Source organism: Dama dama, chromosome 12 (genome assembly GCF_033118175.1).
Source record: "Dama dama isolate Ldn47 chromosome 12, ASM3311817v1, whole genome shotgun sequence".
Classification (NCBI taxonomy): Eukaryota; Metazoa; Chordata; class Mammalia; order Artiodactyla; family Cervidae; genus Dama; species Dama dama.
The window spans coordinates 79956285-79980300 of record NC_083692.1 but is presented as its reverse complement, the minus strand read 5'-3'; the positions used below and the strand labels follow the sequence as shown (position 1 = coordinate 79980300).

At 56.5% G+C, this 24016-nt stretch overlaps 3 protein-coding genes across 8 annotated transcripts in view; 2 read left to right on the top strand and 1 right to left on the bottom strand.

Moving 5' to 3' along the window:
* ACIN1 (apoptotic chromatin condensation inducer 1) overlaps nucleotides 1-7155 on the top strand; it is a 37977-nt gene extending 30822 nt beyond the window's left edge. For 4 of the 5 annotated variants that reach the window (XM_061157796.1, XM_061157794.1, XM_061157797.1 and 1 more), the window contains 10 exons: nucleotides 1771-1813; nucleotides 2667-2800; nucleotides 2898-3050; nucleotides 3575-3716; nucleotides 4054-4199; nucleotides 4452-4559; nucleotides 4696-4803; nucleotides 4994-5318; nucleotides 5428-5528; nucleotides 6221-7155. In XM_061157796.1, the coding sequence (XP_061013779.1) occupies nucleotides 1771-1813; nucleotides 2667-2800; nucleotides 2898-3050; nucleotides 3575-3716; nucleotides 4054-4199; nucleotides 4452-4559; nucleotides 4696-4803; nucleotides 4994-5318; nucleotides 5428-5528; nucleotides 6221-6547 (1587 nt within the window). In that variant the 3' untranslated portion in view covers nucleotides 6548-7155. The remainder of the gene's footprint in view (nucleotides 1-1770; nucleotides 1814-2666; nucleotides 2801-2897; nucleotides 3051-3574; nucleotides 3717-4053; nucleotides 4200-4451; nucleotides 4560-4695; nucleotides 4804-4993; nucleotides 5319-5427; nucleotides 5529-6220) is intronic. The other variant, XM_061157795.1, reaches the window with a different exon arrangement.
* Nucleotides 7156-8131: 976 nt separating this feature from the next.
* CDH24 (cadherin 24) lies at nucleotides 8132-18663 on the top strand. 2 transcript variants are annotated; one of them, XM_061157793.1, is made up of 14 exons: nucleotides 8139-8241; nucleotides 9557-9610; nucleotides 9784-10088; nucleotides 10268-10562; nucleotides 10754-10873; nucleotides 10947-11114; nucleotides 11291-11478; nucleotides 11777-12030; nucleotides 13016-13152; nucleotides 15701-15822; nucleotides 15904-16015; nucleotides 16595-16843; nucleotides 17330-18329; nucleotides 18420-18663. In XM_061157793.1, exons 3-13 carry the CDS (start codon nucleotides 9888-9890, stop codon nucleotides 17827-17829), a joined length of 2346 nt encoding a protein of 781 aa, XP_061013776.1. In that variant the 5' UTR covers nucleotides 8139-8241; nucleotides 9557-9610; nucleotides 9784-9887; the 3' UTR covers nucleotides 17830-18329; nucleotides 18420-18663. The 2 variants fall into 2 exon arrangements, with proteins under 2 accessions (XP_061013775.1, XP_061013776.1); XM_061157792.1 differs by lacking the exon at nucleotides 9557-9610 and having other exon boundaries at nucleotides 8132-8241.
* Nucleotides 18664-22423: 3760 nt separating this feature from the next.
* On the bottom strand, nucleotides 22424-23293 carry PSMB11 (proteasome subunit beta 11). Its single transcript, XM_061158490.1, has one exon. It carries the CDS (start codon nucleotides 23291-23293, stop codon nucleotides 22424-22426), a length of 870 nt encoding a protein of 289 aa, XP_061014473.1.
* Between the last annotated feature and the right edge of the window lie 723 nt (nucleotides 23294-24016).

Sequence of the window (24016 nt, the reverse complement as noted above, 5' to 3'; positions counted from 1 at the left end):
GACTCTGGAGTCATCACCTGGATTCCAAGCACTGGGTGGTGGTGTTGCTGCAGCTTGCCACTGGTGGACATAGGGTCCTGCCTGCCTCTCACGATAAAAGGCCAGGACCATTCCTGCTACTCACAGGCCATCTCATCAGGGACTACAGGATGATGCCCCTACAGGGCCAGAACTGATGTCTCTGCCCCTGTCCCCCTGTACCCCTCGCTGAGCCTGGCCACCGCCAGTGAACTGTCTTGACATCATGGAAACTGGGCAGCGTCCCCCCACACGTTTCCCTCCCGCCCCCCGTGCGCCCCTGGGAGGACTCTGGCAGTGCCGTGCCGACCACCACGCCGTGCGCCCACCTTTTTTGCCAACCCAACCCCCCACCAATTGCACAGCGCCTAGCAGGGAGGGCTCATTCTGATTGGACCGGCGGTTGACTAGATACAGTACACAGTGAGGTGCGATTGGCTGAACTGAAGATCCCAGGTGTGAGATGGTACCTGGAACATTTGTCATATTCCTAGTTTATTTTCCTCTTTATTTTCTTCTTTCTCCTCTTTTTTTAATCTTTTATTTTGATTTTTTTCTTTATCTTTATTCTGATTTCTTTATTGGACTTATTTATCTGGTTCATGTTCTACCTGTTTTAATTAAGACTTTTTTTTTTCTCACTAACTTACCCATCAAGAGCGGCCTGGCTAGGGGTCAGGCTGGCCCTTAAAGGAGACCAAGGAGACTTGGTTAGACAACACAAATGGGGCTGGCGGGTGGATGGGGGAAAGGGATTTCATCAAGAGGGCTCCTGCCCTACCCTTTAGAAGGGTGGTAGGTCTTAGTTTTTCCAGAAATAAGCACTTAAATCTGAAAATGCTCTGTTCCCCTTTTCGCTCTCTCTTCCTCTTTTTGCTCTGTCCACAGTCTTCCACTGAGTGTTTGGGGGCAGAAACTTGCTCAAAAGCAAGTTTAGAAGTTTCTGGTCCTTGACAGAGCCCCTAAGGCATAAGCCCTGTTTGGAGACAACATAGTAGGGCTCTGCTAGAGCTCAGTACAGTGGTTGGAAAGTCTGAAACTCTTCCTGGGTACTGTCTGCCCTTCATAAAATCTTGTCTTTACCAAAGACACCTTTAAATTCTTTCTGCCAGCACTTGGCTTCAGAGGCTCCTCTCCAGTGAGTCTGGTGCTGCCCTTTTCCACAGTGTGGCAGTGATCCAGGCAGTTTTAACAATCTGCTGTCCAAGCTGCTCAGAGCCACTGTCTGGATGTCAGGCTGGGCGTTGAGTAGAGGAGGAGGATTATACTGTCGCAGCTGCCATCCCAGAGTTGGTTTTCCTTGTTTACTCATATTTTGCTCCGGTTAGCAAGGAAGACCTCAGAAGGGCTAAATAACTCAGTTTGGGGCATAGCTTGTTGGATTTGGAGTCCTCTCCATCCATTGAGACCAGTGGAAGAGGGCATGACCAATGCTTTTAAAGGGCTGGGAGGCTACTGAAATTCTTCCAGCTTATTTCTGGTTAAGCTAATACATAGGTGTGGTATGGACTAGATGACTTTTCCCTGCTGTGATGTTTGGTTTTATTTTTTTCTCTAACTTGCATTGATTCTGCTTCGTTTTTGCCGTTTGCCGCTTCTGTTTTGGTCTCTGTCTGTCTCTGTGTCTCTATCTCTCTGTGTCTTTGGAACCTGTGCTAAGACTGCCCCATCTAACCTCCTTTCCACCTCTCTCTGGGGTGTGTCTCTTTCTCTCCCCCCCCCCCCCCTCCCCGCCCTTTCTTCTCTATACAGAGCTCGCTGCCCAAATCATTCAAGAGGAAGATCTCCGTTGTCTGTAAGTCTAGCCCCAAGTCCCTGATACAGGTCCAGAATACCATAAAACTCAAGAGTTCATAGAGAAATAGACTCCCGTTCTCTCTCAGTGGCATTCTTGGGTCACCCCTTGCCATCCCAGCAGCTCCACCCAGCAAATCTATGGCATAGTTAAGGCTCCAGTTTATAATTCAGAACTTCATAAACAGTTCTTGTCATTTTCCCCCCCATTTCTTTCTTAACCCTAATGAGATACACTGAAGTGTCTCACTATTACTTATCCATAGTCCTGCTTTTTTCAGGAGTAGGTTTGAGGGATTCCTATAAAATGCTTACCAGTTTATGCCTTATTCTAAGAGCACATCTGAGAAAACGAGAGTTCCCACACCTCAAACAGTAACAACTTGAGCATTTTTCAATGAGGAACTCTTAAGTTGACAAAGTGTAATACTTAATAGATCTTTATGACAAATATCAACCTATTAGTGTGAATATTAACCTAAAGCATAACCAGATCACGTCATGATCTAAAACTAACTTGAATTTTATTATCATACAGTCTTTTCTCATTCCCATGGCATCCTCAGTATGTCTTCCCCAGTGCTTTAGGTTTTTCTACCAGTAAAAGTTTAAATGCTCACCAGCCTAGTTACTTCTCCCTTTTTGCCTTCAGAGATCAGTAGTTTTAATCTTTCAGGAAGTGGCTCCAGGCCTTCTGTTTACTCTGAAACACGGTTTCCCCAATCTCCAAAAGTGATATCCTTAAGTTAACCTTTTACTAAAATTCTAGTTGAAGGCTATCTGTGGGTGTTGTGGCATGAACCAGCAGAGAGCCTGGGACCATCTAACTGTGGGGTCCTATTTCTTGGGGACAGCAGCTACCAAGGGGGTGCCGGCTGGAAACAGTGACACAGAGGGGGGCCAGCCTAGTCGGAAGCGGCGTTGGGGAGCCAGCACAGCCACCACCCAGAAGAAACCCTCCATCAGTATCACCACCGAATCACTCAAGGTGAGGTGGGAGGGGCCGGGGAAGGGAGGATGAGACACATGCGGTGGGAGTAGACATGGGCCCAGTGTAACGGGGTGGGGGGGTATCTGTGTCCCAGAGCCTCATCCCCGACATCAAACCCCTGGCGGGGCAGGAGGCTGTTGTGGATCTTCATGCTGACGACTCCCGAATCTCTGAGGATGAGACAGAGCGTAATGGTGATGATGGGACCCATGACAAAGGGCTGAAAATATGCCGGACTGTCACTCAGGTAAGGCTCCTGTGCCCCACTTTGGGGGGGTGGGGCCTGAATGCAGAGTGAGCAGCTGAGTAGGGAGCTAAGGTGGAGTTCTGGAAGGGAAATCTGTCTGTGCAGAGGGTTGGCTTAATTGACCTTTGTAGGGGTCAGCAGAATATGAAATCTAACCTGTTGCCTGTAATGAAGTTGTTAGAACACAGTCACACCAGTTCATTTACTTTTCTCTATGGCTCCTTACGTGCTATAATATCAAGAGTTGAGTAGTTGGAACTATATGACTCACAAATTGTATAATGTTTACTGTCTTGCTCTATACAGAAAAAATTTGCCAATTCCTGCCTTAGTTTTCCTCATGGACGAGTTAAGGTATTACCAATCCCAGGATGTGACAGAGGTGAACCTAATAATGAAATCTCCCCCCTAGTGGAAAGAATACTTTAGGCTGACTACCACCATCTCTCCCCAAGAAACCAGAGGCAGAAAAGAATATGCCAGTTTGGTGTTTAAGAATCCCTCTGTTACCTGATACCTTACAGGTGGTACCTGCCGAGGGCCAGGAGAATGGGCAGAGGGAAGAGGAGGAAGAAGAGAAGGAGCCTGAAGCAGAAGCCCCTGTACCTCCCCAGGTCTCAGTGGAGGTGGCCTTGCCCCCACCTGTGGAACATGAAGTCAAGAAAGGTGGGTGCAGCCCTGAGTGAAACGTGTGGCTCCCTGCATCCCCAGAGCACCTGATTTGGACCTCTTCCAGCATCGAGTGTCTTCTGCCTTGTGTTGTAGTATTTTATACATCTGTCTTGTCGTCTTCCTGTTACCAAGCTACTTGAGGGCCAGGTTCGAATCTGTTTAATCTTTGCGTCTCCATAATGAGATCAGCCTGGACTGTACCTTGCACAGTGCAGGTGCTCAGCACATTTAGATGGAAGGGTGACTACTGGTAGGGAATTTAAAAGTCCTGCTGAAGGTGAAAGCCAGCATTGCTCCCTGCTGAAAACGATTCATGTGCTCTATTTGATAGTGACTTTAGGAGATACCTTAACTCGACGTTCCATTAGCCAGCAGAAGTCAGGAGTTTCCATTACGATTGATGACCCAGTCCGGACTGCTCAGGTGCCCTCCCCACCCCGGGGCAAGATCAGTAACATCGTCCACATCTCCAATTTGGTAAGTCATCATTTCCCACAGTGCAGCTTGATGTGGAGTCAGAGCTTTGGACTCGTGTTTCTTAGGTTCAGCTCTTAGGTCTGCTGGTTACTCACTCATTGACTGAGTGAGTTGCTTAACCTCACAACCTGTCTCATCTGAAAAATGAGAAAAAAGTATCACCCTGCAGGGTTGTCTCAAGTTTGTAGGGAGCCTGACCTGAGCATATTTCTTGCCTTCTTCCAGACCCTGAAGTTTCATTCTCATTGGCAGGTCCGTCCCTTCACTTTAGGCCAACTGAAGGAGTTGTTGGGACGTACAGGAACTCTGGTGGAAGAGGCTTTTTGGATTGACAAGATCAAATCTCACTGCTTTGTAACGGTGAGGGGAAGGAGCTGGTTCTCTAGGTTGTGCCCTATATCTCCTTCTGTGGCCAGCGTGGGCAGGTTTGAGGCCTTGTGGCAGTGGGAGGGAGGGAAGGCCTGTTGTGACCTTCTGCCTCTCCCTTCCTCGTCAGTACTCGACAGTGGAGGAAGCAGTTGCCACCCGCACAGCTCTGCATGGAGTCAAATGGCCCCAGTCCAACCCCAAATTCCTTTGTGCTGACTATGCTGAGCAAGATGAGGTAAGACTCCCTCGTGAGGGAGGGGAAAGAGGGGAGGGGCGGGGGGGCCATCATTCGCGAGATTGCAGCGAGACCCTGGCCAAACCGGGGGTCTCTGAGTGTCCTCTCCCCTCCACTTTGGTTCCGAGTTGAGCCGTGCTCCTTCAGTGGGGTGATGTTGTCTCCACCCTTGTACCTTCTCTACCTGCAGCTGGACTATCACCGAGGCCTCTTGGTGGACCGTCCCTCTGAAACTAAGACAGAAGAGCAGGGGATACCACGGCCACTGCACCCCCCGCCCCCACCCCCAGCCCAGCCACCACAGCACCCCAGGGCAGAGCAGCGGGAGCAGGAGCGGGCGGTTCGGGAGCAGTGGGCAGAACGGGAACGGGAAATGGAGCGGCGGGAGCGGACTCGATCCGAGCGTGAGTGGGATCGGGACAAAGTTCGAGAAGGGCCCCATTCCCGATCCCGGTCCCGTGATCGCCGCCGGAAGGAACGCGCAAAGTCTAAAGAAAAGAAGAGTGAGAAGAAAGGTACTTAGCTTCGGGGACACAGTACCCGCCTGTAAGTGGGCAAGGGACCCAAATGGGACGGGCCACAGAGTCATGTGCATCAAGTCTGAACCACTTCTTTCCACCTCAGAGAAAGCTCAGGAGGAACCACCTGCCAAGCTGCTGGACGACCTTTTCCGCAAGACCAAGGCAGCTCCCTGCATCTATTGGCTCCCGCTGACTGACAGCCAGGTGAGTGCCTGCCTGCCCGCCCTGCTCAGAGATTCATCAAGGCTGGGGGGCCGGGAGGGCAGAGTCATGTGACTATGGGAGGAGTAGGCTTAGATATCCTATCGGCTAAGGATAATAGGGCAGAGGCTAAGCATCATGGAAAGAGGCAGTTTCAAGACCCAGTTGATTGTGCCATAGAGCAGCCAGACCCAAAAAGGTAGTAGAAGACATGGAGATTGGAACTTTGTGTGTGTATCCAAACTGGCTGTGCCAACCACACTTCTTGGAAGTTGCTTTTAGTTAGCTGAAAAATTTGTATTTTATAAACTCTGCCATTTTTCTTCTTTTTCCTTTCTAGGGATTTTAGCTTTTTTAAGGGGGCTTTTTTCTTGATGGGCCTTTTGGGAATTTTAGGCTTATGCTACTCCACTGAAGGAAATAGAGATTTTTTTTCACCTCTCAGTAGCTTGGGAAATATGAGAGGCCAGGCATGGATGGTGCTGCTACCTGTCATGCCTGTAGCAGGTGAAAAGTGGGAGGGCTTGGGGCTCTGAGACAAGGTCAGGTGGCTGGGCCCTCCCCCTTCCTGTGTAACAGCAAGGCGGGACGGTGATCCTGAGCTAGGAGTGCGGGGTCCAGGAGCAGGGGGACCAGGTGGGACTAGTGTGAACGGGGTTGAGATGCCTCTTGTCTGCCTTCCCTGCCTGCTACAGATTGTTCAGAAGGAGGCAGAGCGGGCTGAACGGGCCAAGGAGCGGGAGAAGCGGCGAAAGGAGCAAGAAGAAGAGGAGCAGAAGGAGAGGGAGAAGGAGGCCGAGCGGGAACGGACCCGGCAGCTGGAGCGAGAGAAGCGGCGAGAGCACAGCCGAGAGCGGGACCGGGAGCGGGAGAGGGAGCGGGAGCGGGACCGGGGGGATCGAGAGCGGGAGCGGGACCGGGAGCGGGAGCGAGGCAGGGAGCGGGACCGCAGAGACACCAAGCGCCACAGCAGGAGCCGGAGTCGGAGCACACCTGTGCGGGACCGGGGTGGGCGCCGCTAGCCGGGAGAACACTAGGGAGAGCTGCAGGCACGGGCCACCCTGCCCCGGGTGGGTTCGAGGCCACAGAGGGATAGGTACAATCTCCACCACCTTGGAACCAGGGCTCTTTCACACCATTTGCCCAGTGCTGAAGTCTGGCTGCCACCTGTCCCCAAATACCAAATGGAGCAGTGGCCACCTTCCCACCCCGACCCCACCTCCATAATCTATCTCTTGGGACTCAGCCCTCTCCTCTCATTTCCAGTGAAGTCTGTGAGAGGGAAGAGCTAAGTTAGGGAGGGAGGTATTGGCTGAGAAGTGGGGAACAGCCAAGAGCCCCAAACCTCCCTTGTTTTTTCCTCTATCCTGCTCACCACCTCTGGTACTCGAACCCCCCTTTTGGGAACAGCCGGGGCCAGGACTGGGTCACCTATGAGCTGAATCAGCATCTCCTCCTGAGTCCCAGGGCCCCTGCGGTTCCCAGTCTTTTCTGTCCTGCAGCCCTTGCCTCCTGCCCACCGGTTCCACTTTATATCCACCTTTTCCTTTTGTTCAATTTTTATTTTTATTTTTTTTATTATTAAATGATGTGGTCTATGGAAAATAATAAAAATCTGACTTAGTTTTAACTAGTGTGTGATTGAGTGGCTTTCCTTGGCCAGGGCCTGGGTGAGAGCCAAACTGAAGTGGAGGCTGTCTCCTGTGAAGTGCAGCCAGCATTACTTGCATTTCATACACTTAGGCTGCTGCTTCCCGGAGAGGGGACTCCCTGCCCTCCCTCCATCCCTGCCTCGGCTCAGACCACACCACAGCTGTGCGGCTTCCCCCTCCCCCCAGCGAGGGAGACCCCCTGGGAAGAAGACGGTCCAGTCCTGTTGCTAGAGGCAGTTTGGTCACCTGCTCACCACCTTCAAGGTGTCTCCCATAACTGCCACCAGGGGGCGGCAGCAGCTCGCTCAGTAGGCTTCTGTAAACGAGCTTCCCCAAAACGCTCCGTGCCCTCCCGCGGATGTCTTACCTCGGTCCCTGACCTGTTTGTTCCCTGGGCCAAGCCCGCGGACTCCCTGGACCCTTCACCCGTGCTTAAGGCCCCCAGCCGGCCCGCTATCCTTCCCTGCATAGATTCCCAAAATGCCGCCGTCTCACAACCGAGGTCCTCCGCAGTTCCCAAGGCCGGTCCGGGAGCTGCTGCGAGCCGGGCCTCCGCAGTGGGTTCCGGGTTCCCGGGCTCACCGTGCGCTCGCCCTTCGTCCGGCTGCGGGCCGCTTCGCGCCCCGCGATGCGTCCTCCCCGCTAGCTCTTCGGAAACGGCCTGGCGCCGAGGCGTGGACGCACTCCCACCCGAGTGCCCCTCAGGGCGCTGTGGGCCCGGCCCGGGAGGGGCGCCGCATCTGTATGCGCCTGGCGGCCAGCAGCGCCGAGGGGGCGGGCACCAGGCACCACCCCCGCCCTCGCCGCGCGGCCCGGGCTGGCCGGGGAGGGTCGGAGGCTGGGCTCGCCTCTCCCGCGCGGCGCGGAGCCGCCTCGCTCCTCCGCAGGCGGAGCCTCCTTCCCCCGCCCCCTCCGTCTCGCTCCCTTGTTCTCGCCGGGGCCGCTCAGACCTGCAGCGGAGCCGCGGCGCCCGCTCCGATCGGCTCGGGGCTGCGCCCCCGGGACCCGGCAACGGGGGCAGGCGGGAGCGCTCCCCGCCAAGCTGGGCCCCTAGGCACTGCCAGGTAAGGGCGCCTGCCCTGGAGCCCACGGTCGGGAATCCGCGAAGGGGCAGCAGGGGGCCCGCAGCCTGCGGGTGTCTTCAGAGCGGTGAGCGGTGCGCTCCGCGGCTGGGAGCCACTGCCGGCTCCCTTCTCCCGCGCTCTACCGCTTTCCCTTCTTCCCTCGCACCTCTTTTCCTCTTTTTCCCCATTATTCCTCTCCCTCGATTTCTCTTCATCCTGCCTCCTCTTCTGCCTATTTGCTTTTTCCGCCCCTTCCCTGTCTCCCCAACCCTTCTCTCTCCCTCTTGCCTGTCTTGCTCCATCTCCTCTTCCTCTTTGCCTTTTTCTTCCTCCACCTCTCTCTCCTTTCCTGTCTTCCTTTTCCCGCTTTCCTTTCTCTCCCCGATCCTACCCTCTCCCTCCTCTCCTCTTCCCTTCCCGCTATCCTGGTTCCCACTCCTCTACCCCTACCTTCTCCTCTCCGTCCCGCCACCCTCTCTGGTCCCCGGCTTCCCTCCGGCTTCCCTCTTCCCTCGGGAAGGAAAGGACTGTCAGGTGTGTGTCTGCTCTGGGGGAGGAGGGGCGCAGCCACAGCAGTTGAGGGGTCCCCCCTAGGAGGAGGGGGGGGAGACAGCGGTGGGAAGGGTCCTCTGTCTACCTCCCTTCCTGCATCCCCTCCCGGCTGCCCCCTCTCCCAGAATGAAGTTCTGAGCTGGGGCGGCCTGCTCTGACCCCCGCAGTTGAAGCCGCCCCTTTCTGCTTATCACAGTGCTGGCCGCCCTTCCACCCATTCTGGAGCCTGGTACCCAGGACTCCTCTCTGCCTTTCAGACACCCAGACTACCTCCTTTGATCTCTTTCCAAATCCTGTCTCTTGCTGCCATTCTTTCTCTGTCTCTGCGGACAGTCCCCGAGTCTTGTTCTCACCCTGCATCTCGCTGTGTCTCTAGCCTCTGGGTCTGCCTCCCCAGTCTCCCGGCTTCTACCGCCCCTCTTTTTTCAGCTCCCCCCTCCCACTCTGTCTGTGAGCCCGGTCCCCCTTCAAGGACTTCAGCTAGCAGTGTGCCAGGGAGCAGATTCTGGAGAGGAGGGGTTCCTGTGGAGGACAGACTTTCACAGGTTCTCAACCCTGTCTGAGGCAGCCCTCCTCATCATTTCAGCCTGACCCTCGGCACCCTGAGACCACACCTCCATGAATCCCAATTCCTGGATTTTTAAGCCCTTGCCCTGGTAGCCCCCATCTCCTCCAGCACCTAGCTGCACACCCACCCTGGGAGCTCGGGCCAGATTTGCAGTTCCAAGCCCTCCCAGCATCCCCTCTCCTATTTTCTTCCCAGGCTTTCCTATTCAGAGTTGACTGGCCAAAGATTTATCAGCTTGGAGGGCTGGAGGTGAATACAGGCAGAGAGCCTGGGTGGAGGGAAAGATCAGATTGCTCTCGTTCTCATTCTGGGTTCTGGGTAGTGGGGTGTCTGGTTCCTTGGAGGTCTTATCTTTGGAGCATCTAACTTTGGGAGGAGATGGTAAGGGTTTCCTCGACCCTGAACAGCTGCCTGTCCTGCAGGTGTGGATCCATGGGGTAGCCCCCACGCCTCTGCCCCTCTGCCCCAGCCAGCTCATGCCTCAGCACCCAGGAGCAGTGAACAGAGCCTTGGCTGGAGCCCAAACATGTGGGGCCTGGTGAGGCTCCTGCTGGCCTGGCTGGGTGGCTGGGGCTGCATGGGGCGCCTGGCAGCTCCAGCCCGGGCTTGGGCAGGGTCCCGGGGGCGCCCAGAACCATCACTGCTTCGGACCCGAAGGAGCTGGGTGTGGAACCAGTTCTTTGTCATTGAGGAGTATGCTGGACCAGAGCCTGTCCTTATTGGCAAGGTAAGGCTCAGCCCCTCCCACGTCTCCCCTGACTCTCAAGGCCCTCCTCTGCAACTTCATCACTTCTGCAATGACCTTGGTCCCTAGGATTCCCAACACTGCCCTCAATCCTAGATGTAGACTCTAACTTTCTGTCACCATTCTTGGAACCTGCCGCCATCTTTCCCCGACCCCTACAGCTGCATTCAGATGTGGACAGGGGTGAGGGCCGCACCAAGTACCTGCTGACCGGAGAGGGCGCAGGCACCGTATTTGTGATTGATGAGGCCACAGGCAATATCCATGTCACCAAGAGCCTGGACCGGGAGGAGAAGGCACAGTACGTGCTACTGGCCCAAGCCGTGGACCGAGCCTCCAACCGACCCCTGGAGCCCCCATCGGAGTTCATTATCAAGGTGCAAGACATCAACGACAACCCACCCATCTTTCCCCTCGGGCCCTACCATGCCACAGTGCCCGAGATGTCCAATGTGGGTGAGTACCCTAGGTCTGGACATCCTGGAGGGCCCTCGCCTCCCCTTCCCCCACTGCTTTCTGCCCCCATCTCCTGCTTTCAGAACCCATCTCCTTCAATTCAGCCCTGCTCATGCCTGGTTCCCACTCATCTGCTCTTCTTCCCCACTTGGCTCTGTCCTGGCTGAGTGGGGTGCCGGAACCCCCTGCAGGGACATCAGTGATCCAGGTGACTGCTCACGACGCCGATGACCCCAGCTATGGGAACAGCGCCAAGTTGGTGTACACCGTGTTGGATGGACTACCTTTCTTCTCTGTGGACCCCCAGACTGGTGAGGCTAGAACTCGGGAGCCGGGTGAGACAGCTGTGGGATCAGGCAACCCTGACCCGTTGTCTCTCCCTAGGAGTGGTGCGGACTGCCATCCCCAACATGGACCGGGAGACGCAGGAGGAGTTCTTAGTGGTGATTCAAGCCAAGGACATGGGCGGCCACATGGGGGGGCTGTCGGGCAGCACCACGGTGACGGTCACCCTCAGCGATGTCAACGACAACCCCCCCAAGTTCCCTCAGAGTAAGAGGCCAGTGCCGCCACCTGAGCCATCCTTTAACCACCCCGCCCCACCCCTATCGCCTCTGGAGAAGCCTGCCCCCAACCCTTCCCCCAACCAGGCCTGGGAGAAGGATGTGCTGGGGGAGGAAGGAGGGCTGAGGACCTGTCTAAGAACATCCCCCTCCATCCACCCCAAGGCCTGTACCAGTTCTCTGTGGTGGAGACCGCTGGGCCGGGTACCCTGGTGGGCCGGTTGCGGGCCCAGGACCCAGACCTGGGGGACAACGCCCTCATGGCATACAGCATCCTCGACGGGGAGGGGTCAGAGGCCTTCAGCATCAGCACAGACTCCCAGGGTCGAGATGGGCTCCTCACTGTCCGCAAGGTGAGTGCTTCAGACCCACTCACACCCGCCTCCTGCCCCACACGACAGGCTAGAGCAGACTTGGGATCTCTGTGTTGGAGCTTAGAGAATGTGGTCCTCTCCTCGTCCTTCAGATGAGAGTCTGGGGCTCAGAGTGGGGGAGTGGCTGGCTCAGGACTTCGCACAGGGCAAGTCTGGTGGAACTGGGGGGCAGACCTGGAGTTCTGACCAAATAATCTGCCCCCCGCCACCCTGACCACCAAGGCCGCTGCCCCTCTGGTGCCCACCTGCCTCAGTAACTCCATCTCCCTCACCGTAGCCCTTAGACTTTGAGACCCGTCGCACCTACTCTTTCCGCGTGGAGGCCACCAATACGCTCATCGACCCAGCCTATCTGCGGCGAGGGCCCTTCAAGGATGTGGCCTCGGTGCGTGTGGCTGTGCAGGACGCTCCAGAGCCACCTGCCTTCACCCAGGCTGCCTACCGCCTGGCCGTGCCTGAGAACAAGGGTCCTGGGACCCTGGTGGGCCAGGTGTCAGCCACCGACCTGGACTCCCCCGCCAGCCCCATCAGGTGAGCTGGCGGGGCAGGGCGGGGCCTCAGGGAAAGGGCCCAGGAGCAGGCTATTCCCTCCCAAGGATGCACCCCCCCACCCCACTCCTGCCCATCACACTCCCCTCCTAGCAGAAGTCTTCCCCACTGCAGGCCTGGGGGCCAGGGGAGGGCTGGAGGACCTGCTAGCCCGACTCTCCACCCATCCCTGCGTGGATGGCAGTGGCGCCTCCCAGTGGCCGTGAGAGCAGATATGGCATTTCATCTGATGAGTGCGCCCTCTCAGTTGATGGCTGTGGCTGTGGCTATTGATCACTCCCTCAGCGCCTCACATTTTACTCACTTGATAACATTTCATTTTCACAACAACTTGTGAGAGGAGGATTGAAGATAAGGGTAGGAGTCTTCTTGGCTCCAGCTGCTTTAGAGGCTCAGCCCTGAGAGGTTGCATTAACGTGCCCCAGGTCACACAGTAAGCAGCAATGCTGGAATTCCAATCCAGACTTGCCGGCCTCAAGAAGACCCACTCTTTCCACCTGCCCAGCCTGCTGCCCAGCATCCCTGTCACAGCACTGACGGAGGGGCCAGTGTCATTCTCCTTTGATAGCTGAGGGAACGGGTTAAAAGATTGGCCCAAGGTCACACAGCTAGTCTGAGACAGAGCGGAGCTAGAACTCAGGTCCTCGGTCCCCAGGACAGAGCCCAGGAGTCAGAAAGACAGGCAGTGTTTGCCCCATGTCACCTCTCTCTCTTCCCACACCGTCAAGAAACTCAGCAGCCCATGTCATAGGATGGGTGTTTGGTATTGCTGACTGCCCCTTTCGAGGAGCCCCTAACGTGAATGATGGCTCCAGGCACACAGGCAGGCGCTGCCTGGTCAGCTCCTGAAGGCCCTTTGCCCAGATGAGCCAGGAGGCCCCGCAAAGGTGAACAGGTGGGAGGGAGGGGTGGCTACCAGCTCGGCCCTGCCCCAGTTCAGTGCCCCCACCTGGCTCCATCTCCCCAGATACTCCATCCTCCCGCACTCGGACCTGGAGCGCTGCTTCTCCATCGAGCCTGAGGACGGCAGCATCCGCACGGCAGTGCCCCTGGACCGAGAGGCTCGTGTCTGGCACAACCTCACAGTGCTGGCCACAGAACTTGGTGAGGAGTCCTGGGCCTCCCGGAGACCTGGGAGGAGGCGGCAGCCTCGGCAGAGGGGCCATCCCTGGGGATGGGGCGAGGCGGGTGTGAGTGCCACACACCCCCACCCAGGGTATCACTGCTAGGCACCCAGCCTGGACCATTACCACCAGGCAGGCTTCCTGGTCTCCCGGGCTGGACTGGGCACAGTGGGTTGGCTTAAGCATCTCCCCTCACCTTTAATTTGCTCCCATACCTGACTTTCCCCGAGTCAACATAAATCTAACCTCAGATAGCTCTCAATCCCTAAGAACCCCGACATGCACCCTGGGAGACCCTGCCTGGCCCAGTCTCTGCTTCAGGCTGAAGTGGGAACAGGGAAGAGCTGGGCCCTCCTCCTGGAGCTGACCGGGGGCCGCCAGAAACCTCTCCCTGCGAAGTTTGTGGGAAGCCCTCAAGGAAGGAGAGAAGGGCCAGCTCCCTGCACTGCCCGTGTCAGTCACCAGTCATCAGCGGCGTGGTTCAGCCGCCTCTGGGCAGCCGTGGCCTGTGGGGGCAGGGAGACCTCCTTCCCTTCTGTGAACCCCTCCTTGCTATGCCTGCTCATGCCTCAGGTTCTCCTACGTTTGCTGTCCATGTCCTGTCTCTGGGAGTTGTCCCTGTGTGCATACACACTTATACCACGTCAGTGAGGAGCTAAAGAGCTATGTGTGTGTGTACATGTGGGTGCGTCCTTCCATGTGTGTGAAAAATACATATACATACCTACACATCTGCTTGTGAGTATATATCTATAGTTGCATATATATGTGTATGTAGTTGAGTGTATAGAGTTATATTATTTGTGCATATATGTAATTGGATATGTATAGTGAAACTTGGTAGCTCAGCTAGTAAAGAATCTGCCTGCAATGCAGGAGACCCCGGTTCCATCCCTGGGTTGGGAAGATCCCCTGGAGGAGGGCATGGCAACCCACTCCAGTATTCTTGCCTGGAGAAAACCCCTGGACAGAGGAGCATAGTGAACTACAGTCCATGGGGTCACTAAGAGTCAGACACGACTGAGCGACTAAGCACAGCACAGTGGTAGACACAAGTAGCTGTTTGTATACATTGTTTTGTGTATGTGAGTGTGTGTGGACAAGTAGTAATAATTTACTACTTACTGTGTATCGGACACTGTTCTGAGTACCAAACATAGATGCATTCACTTCATCATCACCACAACTTTATGAGGAAGGTATGGTTTTTTCCCCCCCATTTTAAAAGGAGGAAACTCAGGCAAAGAGAAGTTAAGTAACTTCCCGAGGTCACGCAGACATTAAGTGGTGGGGCCTCAGTCTGGCTGCAGTCTCAGCTGTTATCTCCTCCACCATATGTGTTGAACTATATGTGGATCGGTTTATGTTTATGACCATGCAGCTGTGTGACAGTGCGTGCATGTATGTCCATGTGATCATTCCTGTGTGTGCGTTGGCCGTCTGTTCACATAGCCCTGTGTGTGTGTGTGTGTGTGTGCGCGCGCGCGCATGTATTTCCCTGTCTTCTTACCTCCTGCCAAATCCTGCTCCCCACCCCCACAAATCCCAATACTGACTAGCAGGCCCTGAGCCCTTACTGCAGTGAAAGATGGACCCCAGCCCTGTCCCATCTCCCAGACCCTTTAGCCAGGTAGTCCACTCCTCTATCTAGGCTGTGACCTCAGCCCCTTCCCAAGAGCCAACCAGCTCTCCCTCAACTTGGGGGAAAGACTAAAGGAACTCAGAGATTTAGCCTAGGGGAGATGAGCGAGTGCTGGGAAGGGCAGGGATGCATATTTTTCATTTTCTCGTGGATGCCATTGGCAGTGAGGAGTGAGGCAGGGTAATGATGGGGGCCACCCAATGATGAGGGGGCCTGTCTATGGCTGTGGTACCCAGGCTGGCCTGGCTCTGCTCCTGAGAATCAGGTAGCCCCTCCCTCCCCAAGGTCAATTCTAAGTGATACTCATTGCTACACCACAGCCTCCCAGACCTCTGAGAGGGCGTGTGTGTGTGTATGCATGTGTGTATGTGCCCAAGTGCACATGCGTGTATGTCTGTCCCACTGTTTTCGTGCATGAAAATGCATTCTCTGCATCCTGGGGGGTGGTGATGCTACATTCACTGTATATAGAGAACATTCCCTTTGTGTATGTTGTATTTGTTTTAAACACTGAGTACATCGAATGTATGGTATGAATGTGTTGCATCTTTCATGGCTGTTGTCTAGTATGCATCATCTGTCTACCTTTCCTTGATGGTGCATGTGCCCTGCATGTGGGTTATTGTTCATGTATGTCATGGGTGCTACATTCCTGTTGAATGTATATGGGGTATGTATTCCACATATTCTTGGGCACCACATGGATGTTATATGCACTTGTTCCATTCACTTCACAACACTGAGGCTACCTGCATACTGCATGCATATCTCATGTGTCTCACATGCATGCCATGTTCTGGATGTGACACTCACACACCATATGTACTGTGTGTAACTGTGATGTGTGTGCTTGCGTGGGGTGCACGTGTTCGTGTTCTGGCTTCAGACAGCTCTGCACAGGCCTCCCGGGTGCAAGTGGCCATCCAGACCCTGGACGAGAATGACAACGCTCCCCAGCTGGCTGAGCCCTATGACACCTTTGTGTGCGATTCTGCAGCCCCTGGCCAGGTGAGCCACTGAGGCAGGCAGGTTGGGACCTCAAGACCTCCAGCTGCCCACTCCATACGAGGTTTCTCTTCTTCCTCTCAGCTGATTCAGGTCATCCGAGCCCTGGACAGAGACGAAGTCGGCAACAATAGCCGTGTCTCCTTTCATGGCCCTCTGGGCCCCGATGCCAACTTCACTGTCCGGGACAACCAAGGTGGGTAGCCTCCTACAGCTGTGCCCTTACCTGCTTCCCTCCCCTCCTCCACCATCCCTAACTCTACCCACCTACCTGGGGCTCCACCCTACAGAATGTACATGCAGTTTTGGGAGTTCCTTGATGGCCTCTGTGTGTGTGTGTGGGTGTGTGTATGTGTTCAGTTGTATCCGACTCTGTGACCCTATGGACTGTAGCCCGCCAGGCTCCTCTGTCTATGGGATTCTCCAGGCAAGAATACTGGAGTGGGTTGCCATTTCCCACTCCAGGGCATCTTCCTGACTCAGGAAGCAAACTCACATCTCTGTGTCTCCTGCATTGGCAGGCAGGTTCTTTACCATTGATGCCAAAGGATTCTGGGATTCAGGGCTTTCACTGCAGCGGCCTGGGTTCAGTCCTTGGTTGGGGAGCTGAGATCCTGCCAGCCATGCAGTGTGGCCAAAATAAATAAATAAAGGAAGGTGGATGTGGTTTTGCTCTTTGCAAACCTTCCCCACGGACAGCTTTGTCTCCATGGACTGCACCGACCTTAGTGGGAAGGTATCCCAGGAGGTGCCCAAAGACCTGTCTCTCCTACAGATGGCTCCGCCAGCCTGCTGCTGCCTTCTCGCCCCGCTCCACCCCGCCAGGCCCCCTACCTGGTTCCCATAGAACTGTGGGACTGGGGGCAGCCAGTACTGAGCAGCACAGCCACGGTAACTGTCAGTGTGTGCCGCTGCCGGCCTGATGGCTCCGTGGCGTCCTGCCGGCCCGAGGCTCAGCTCTCACCTGCTGGGCTCAGCACCGGGGCCCTGCTTGCCATCGTCACCTGCGTGGGCACACTGCTGGGTGAGTCAAGCCATAGATGGGCTCATAGATGTGAGGTCCAGCCCTGCAGGGGGTGTGGAGAGAAGCAGGACCCTGGACATAGGGAAGTGCATCCCAGGTCGTGCAGGAACCCTCATGACTGGGTTTTCCCACTGCCCAATACCCCCAAAAGAAACACTCTGACCTCATATCCCTGACCTGCAAGCTAAGGACAGTCATGAGCCATAAAAACTATTTACTGAGCCCCAACTCTGGGCCATGTGTGGTGCTGGGCACATCACTTGGTATTTCATCCTTTCAACAACCTTAAGGGGTAAACATGTTTCCCCTCTTTTCCACACAAGCAATCCAAGGGCCAATGAGGTTCAGAGAAGTTAAGCAACTCTCCGTGGTCACACAGCAAGTAAAGGGTTGAAGTCAGGATTCAAAAGCGTTTTGCCAAAGGTCAAAGCTAGGGCTTGCCACCCCTAGGCCGTTCCAAATGGAACTTGCGCGCCTCTCCCCCAGCCCTGGTGGTGCTCTTCGTGGCTCTGCGGCGCCAGAAGCAAGAAGCCCTGATGGTGCTCGAGGAGGAGGACGTGCGCGAGAACATCATCACCTACGACGACGAGGGCGGTGGCGAGGAGGACACGGAGGCCTTCGACATCAGCGCCCTGCAGAACCCTGACGGGGCGGCCCCGCCGGCGCCGGGCCCGCCCGCGCGCCGCGATGTGCTGCCCTGGGCGCGGGCGCCACGCCAGCCCCGGCCCCCCGGCCCCGCCGACGTGGCGCAGCTGCTGGCGCTGCGGCTGCGCGAGGCGGACGAGGACCCCAGCGTGCCACCCTACGACTCCGTGCAGGTGTACGGCTACGAGGGCCGCGGCTCTTCCTGCGGCTCCCTCAGCTCCCTGGGCTCCGGCAGCGAGCTCGGCGGCGCCCCGGGCCCGGCTGAGCCGCTGGACGACTGGGGGCCGCTCTTTCGCACCCTGGCCGAGCTCTACGGGGCCAAGGAGCCCCCGGCCCCCTGAAACCGGCCTGGCCCTGCCCCCGCTTCCCCCACCGAAGCAGGGCGGCAGCGTAGGCCCTCTGAGTGAGCCCCCCCGGGTCCAGGCAGGCAGCAGCAGCCCAGGGGCCCCCAGGCCTCCCCAGTCCCTGTGTCCCTCCTCCCCACCTCCCCAAGGCAACCTACTCCTTACGTCCCTCCTCCCCGGTCGTCTGTTCGTCTCTCTCCAGGGATCTGTCTGTCTCTGACCCGCTCCCTGTCTGGGTCTGGGTTGTGCGGCTCCGACTCTGAACCTCCCGCTTCTCTCACTGTGATTCTGTTTTGGTCTGCTCCGTTCTGAATCTGTCACATAGAGCTCTATGTGTCTCCCTTGCGCACACACATGCTGTCTCCTGCCCACATCTGCCCACATTCTCTGTGGGTCCCTGTGATTGGCTTTTTGGTTTTTTCTGTTGTCCATCCCAAAAGCAAGAGAAACGCCCAGCCACTGCTGCCCACCCTCCTGCAGGGGATGTTCTGCCCCAGGTTAGTGTCCTGAGACCTCGTGGAGCACCAGGCTGGCCCAAAGCCCTCCCCCACTCACCGCCTCTCACTCTGGCTCTCCTGTCTCTACAGACCTGCCCGCATGGTTCCATCCATCACTCATGGCCTCATCCTGGCTCCACTGGCCTCCAGCAGAGAGAGGGAGCCAGCCTGACTCCCAGGGCGAGAGCTCCAGCCCCCCACTGTGGCCGCCTCCCTGGAGCTCTGCCCAGCTGTCAACCAGCCTTGGGCATCCTGGCTCTGGGCATCGTCTTGTATGCTTCCCAGCCCCTGGGGGAGGGGAAGGAAAGAGGGAGGCTGCTGGGGAAGGGGAAAGAGGGAGGAAGGGGAGGGGCCTCCATCTCTAATTTCATAATAAACAAACACTTTATTTTGTAAAGCTGGAGCCCTGCTTTCCTTTCCACACTCAGGTGTCTCTCAGAGCGTGTCACTGTGCTGAAGGGCTGGAAGAGAGGCCTGAGCCCACCCTCTCGGCTCATTCTCCTTTCTCCTTTGGGGGACAGTCTGCTTTAAGTCCCTTTCACAGAGGAGAGTTTGGGTTGATTCCATTCTGGGACTAAGGAGATAATGACTCGTTCCCCTGCTCCCACCACCTCTGGGTTCTCTGTTGGTCTCAAACTGTCCAAGGAAATTAAGATGTGGGGCTTGGCCAGAGGGGAAAGCAGGAAGGGGGAGTGTGGAGAAAAGGAGGAGCTATAAAAAGACTAAGGAGAGAGGAAGAGGGGTTCTAGACTAGGACAGTGGGCGGGGGACAGCAGAGGGGAGCAAGCCAGTGCCTCCTGGGGCCTGTGGTCCCAGCTGGAAAAAGGCTGGGTCAGGGTAAGATGGCACAGTGACAGTGGGCCTGCTGCCTCCACCCTTCATTCTTCCCAGTCTGTGGTCTTGTTCTTCATGGGCACAAAGGAGGGGAGAGAGGGACCCCAGGGAGTTGGGCTGTTTTAGGGCTTGAACCAAAGTCAACTGGGACGGGAGCCCAGCAGGTGGCCAGCATCTCTCACTGTGGGCTCCTTGAGTAGAGAAGGGGTCCACCCAGGAACAAACATTAGACCTGGCCCAGGTCTCGTAAGTCCAGCAAGGGCTCCTGGGGAGTAGATAGGTCAGGACAGGTCCTTGTGACCTTCCCTTCCAAGTGCGAGGTGCAGGTAATCAGGGGAGGCTGCTTCAATGGGAAGATGCCTGCTTGTACCTTACATGCTGTGTGGTTAAGGCAACCAGTGGGAGGACAAGGCCCCGCTCTGACGGGCCGCCTCCATCCTGTCAGATCCTTTGTACACGTAGCTCTGCTTGAAGAGGCTTTTGGCTTCAGCCAGAAGACAACAATGAAGGGAAGGAAGGAGGGATCAAAGAGTTAGTACAGGCCTCCATTTCTTGGACACAGTTTCTGAGAACAGATTCGTTCAGTGAAACAGTTATAGTATCTTCTCCCAGGAAGCTGTGATGTGGATGGGTTCCCAAAACCAGACCTATGGGGCAAGCATGGCATTGTTGACTCTGCTGAAGGCTGAAGACCCCTTTGGTCTCCACTGATGTCTGAATCACACCTTTAGGAATAAGGGGAGAAAAGGAAGGACTGATGATGGGCTGCCCCCAGCTAGTGAGAGGTGCACTGAAGTGGAGTGTGGGCCTTCACCTGCTCTGCCAGCCCTCCCTGACACCCTCTTGAGGTCCTTCCCAACTCACTCAGCTGCCAGGAAAACAGTGGAGGGGAACAGACTTTTCAGCTAGACCCTTGGGCTTACCTCTGGTCTTAAATATCTCACCATTGGAAAGAGAATTTGTCAAAGGAAGTGAAGAGGGCAGGACCAGGGAAGGAAAAGAGAAAAGAGAGAAGGGAGAGCTGATGGGAGGAGATGCAAGAAGAGAGCCCTCCCTATCGGGGTTCAGTCCTTCTTCCCTGATTAATGGGAAGGGGAGGGACTCAGAGTGTGGGGAGGGGTGGGGAGCTGCATGTGGTTCCCAGCTAGCCTGGGGGTGGGTTCAGGTGGCAATGTCAGGCTAGCCTGCCCTCCATTCCTGCTTTTTCTCACTCCCTGGTTGGGTGGTTGGGGGTGTTTGCGGGGGGCAGGGGGGGCAGTGAGGATGCAGAAGTAGTGAACCCCTGGGGTGAGCCCTGCCCCACCTCCTCTCTACTCTGGACTTTTTCTCCCCAAAAAAGTGATAAGGCCTTTCTCCCTGATAATTGGCCGTTCTCCTCATTCAGGTGTGGTTCCTTCTCTTGTAGCCCGTTTCCTGTCTCTGCACATGGGAACCATCACTTACCTGGGATCACTCACTTACGATGTCACAGACCCACACTCATCTCCACACATGGAGATGCACCCTCTTATGTCTGAGTCAATCACTTGAACCCTGGGCAAAAACTGCCCTTCCTCCTGTGTTCCTCCAGGACAAAACTGGCCTAAGGGTCCTTGACCTACAGTTATCATTCCCAGAGTCCTGCACCTCCTCACCTGAGGCTGAGGAGAGGGTGAAGGATGAAGGATTGCATAGAGGTCACCAGCCAGATTCCCAGACCCCAGCTCAAATGCTTGTTCTCCTGTACTGGGCATTTTTCTGCAGCAACTCCCCTCATTTCCTTCCCTCCCTCCCTTTCCTTCCTGGGGCTCCCTCAGCTTTCCTCCCTCCTCCCCCATCATCCCCTGAAAGCCAGAGCCTACTGGGCCTCCTCTGTCTGGCCCAGCTCCTGCCTGGAGGAATTCTTAGCCTTAAGTGCAGGGTCGGGGCTCAGGACTGGGCCAGAGGCTGGGAGGAGGGTGTCCAAGAGGGAGAAGAGATGCTGTTCATCTTGGTGCTGGAAGCAGTGGGAGTAGGACAAAGAAAGAAGGTTCAGGAACCTTCCTTCCAGTCCCATCTCCTAGGTTGACCATGCCTTCCCCTCCACTTGGCCTGGGGAGGGGTGGGGGTGGCACCCCTCCTGGAGTTGTCAGCCTGCATCGCCAAGTCAGGGCTCACAGGGGAGCAGCAAGCGGACAGGAGGGGCGGGAGAGGACGCGCCAACGCGCCAACCCAGCGGTTCCCCCTGGCACAGCCATCTCCCTCTTTTCTTCATGCCCGGAGGGAGCTACCGGAAGGAGAGGCTGGGGAGAAGGCGAAGGGACTGCAGGAGGAGTCTGGCAGCAGCCACAAGAGGCCCAGAAGCTGGAGGGCCCTGGTTGGGGTTGCGGGGTGCCGATGACTCAGGCCTTGGTGAGAGAGGACAGATGCTTCTTGGGCTCAGCCCTCCAGGCCCTTGGGCTCCTCCTGGTTCCTTCTTCCCTGGCCAGCAAGAAGGGGCCCGGCCCAGCTGCCCTCTCCCCCACATCCCTCCCAGGCGCAGGAAGAGGCCCTGGGAGAGAAGCTGTGCAGAAAGACCACAGCCCTGGAGTGGATGGCCTGGATCCCAGCCTCATCTCTGCACTGACCGCGTCACCTCAGGCAAGTCACACATCTCCTTGAACCTGTTTCCTCTTCTGTCAAATGAGGATCACGTTAACCTTAAACAGTTAAGCATGAAAACTGCGTTCAGTAAAGGAGTCGTCACCAGAGTCATCAGGGTCAAGTGGGGGTTGCTGGCAGAGGAGGAAAGCAGTAGTGGGAGCCCATCACTTACCCCCAGATGTTCATGCTGCACTGTCCCTGCCCCTTCCAGCCTGGGCCCTCGGGGGCTACCATCCCCCCCATTCCCCTCCTACCGTCCCCCCACCCCCATCCAGGTGAGAAAGTGGCAAAGACGCTGAAGCTGAGCTAAGGACTAAAACAAGAGGACGAACAGACACTGGGGATAGGATGGGGGAAAGCAGAAAGGAAGATGGCAAGAAAAGAGGGTGTAGCACTCAGCACAGCATCTGGCGTGCAGCCGGTGTGCAGTATTTGCTGAAAGACGGACTCGGTGCTGAGAAGGAGGCCAGATCAATCTATTGGGCGCCAACAGGAACAAATCGGACAGAGAGGTCAATAGCTCGGGGAAGAGAAAGGGATGGAAACTTGGAACAAATGAAGCCAGCAACCCAGGAGAGCAGGACCCCAATGCTGGGAGTCTGCTTCCCCTGCAGCCCCATCTCCCACCCTGGGCTGGGTCCCCCAGATCCTGCCGCTGCTCACAGCCTCTCTGTGGGCACCTTCAAGTCCCCAGGTGCCAGCCCCACAGACGGTTCTCTGCCTTTGCCAGCTCTGTCAGGGGTGGCCTCCTCCTCCTGTTCCTTCTCTGGCTCTGGAAGCTTCTGCAGTTCGGAGTATAGCACCCAGGCATCATGGCAGGACACATACTCCCATCCAGTCTCCCGCACGTGGAAGAGGTCCACAGAACCCCCAGAGTAGGCATCGCGGCGGGTGGCGTGGGCCACGGCGCGGCGGGCCAGGGCGTAGGCTTCCTGGGTGCTCATGTCGTAGCGGTAGCCGCCATCTAGCACACCATAGGCGTAGGGAGACCCAGAGCCCACCGAAAAGATGTCCCCCTGCAGGCAGGTGCCATCGCTGTAGACATAGAAGAGGGCAGGGCCAGAGCGGTCCCAGCCACAGAGGGCCGTGGCCACACACAGATCCAGCCCCCGGTAGCGCGACATCATGACGGATAAAAGTTTGGCAGCACCGGCCACGCTCGGCAGCTGACCCTCCCTCAGTGCCCGCAGCCGCAGCTCCCTCTGCAGCACCCGGTACCACGTGACGCAGTCAGCCGAGGTGCCAGAGGTGGTGCCCAGGAGATGCTGGTGCACAGGGATGACCTTGCGTGAGGCTGGACACGCCACGTAGTTGCCACAGGAGGACCGTGTGTCAGCCGCAGCGATGACTCCATGACGGAAGCGGAAGGCCAGGGTGGTGGTACCATGGGCCAGCCTGGGGCCGTGAGTTTGCAGGAAGGCTTGAGGGTCCCAGCCTCGGGGCACAGCCCAGCCGCCAGCCTGAGGCAGGTGAGGGGAGATTTCCTGGGTGTCGGGGGCCTGCCACTTGCACACATCTTGCAGAGCCATCCCTGGGGTCCAGAGAAGGTTGGAAGGAGCAAGGCAGGGATCTGTGAGCTGGGCTGGGTGGAGGAAGAGAGATGGTAAGAAGAAGCTGGGCTGCAGCCAGAACCATTCAGGAAGGTGTGTGATCTGTGGCTTCTCCCAAAACCCAAACCAGGCTTTGGGACTGGCTGATGGAGCAGCGCCCTCCCCCTCGGAGGACTGCTGAGGGGAGGACAGGATGAGGCCAGTGGAGTCTTCAGCGCTGGGGAGACGCTGCCCATGACACACCTGAGCGTCACCGGAGGAGTCACCTGTCTGTCATCCTCCAAGCACCTGGAGTTGGGTGGAGGCTGGGTAACTGCAAAGGACAGGGGGCACCCGTGAAAAGAGCAGAGCTGGGTTCCTCTTGTTTTTCCTGTGGGGGGCACTGGGCACAGAGATAAATGAAGCCCTGTCCTTGCCCTGAAAGGGCCCGCAGGCTAGGGAAAGGTAAAGACTAGTCAGTGTGATGGCACAGTCAGACTAGGTTCCCTGGGATGCCAGGCTTTCACTGCTATGGCCTGAGTTCGATCCCTGGTCACAGAGCTGAGATCCCACAAGTCACAGGACACGGCCCCAAACCAAAACAAAACAGAATAGATTGCCATGGACCCACTGTGGCAGGAGTCCCCGATGCTGGGTTCACTCTTCAGGGGGATGGGGTCAGGGAGCCACGACACTGAGCTTACTGGTTCACCTCATGATCAA

Coding starts and splice junctions, on each gene's coding strand:
- CDH24 (XM_061157792.1), top strand. CDS start 9,888: ATGTGGGGCCTGGTGAGGCTCCTGCTGGCCTGGCTGGGTGGCTGGGGC. Junction 10,089..10,267: donor AGCCTGTCCTTATTGGCAAG/GTAAGGCTCAGC, acceptor CGACCCCTACAG/CTGCATTCAGATGTGGACAG. Junction 13,153..15,700: donor AGTGCTGGCCACAGAACTTG/GTGAGGAGTCCT, acceptor TTCTGGCTTCAG/ACAGCTCTGCACAGGCCTCC.
- PSMB11 (XM_061158490.1), bottom strand. CDS start 23,293: ATGGCTCTGCAAGATGTGTGCAAGTGGCAGGCCCCCGACACCCAGGAA.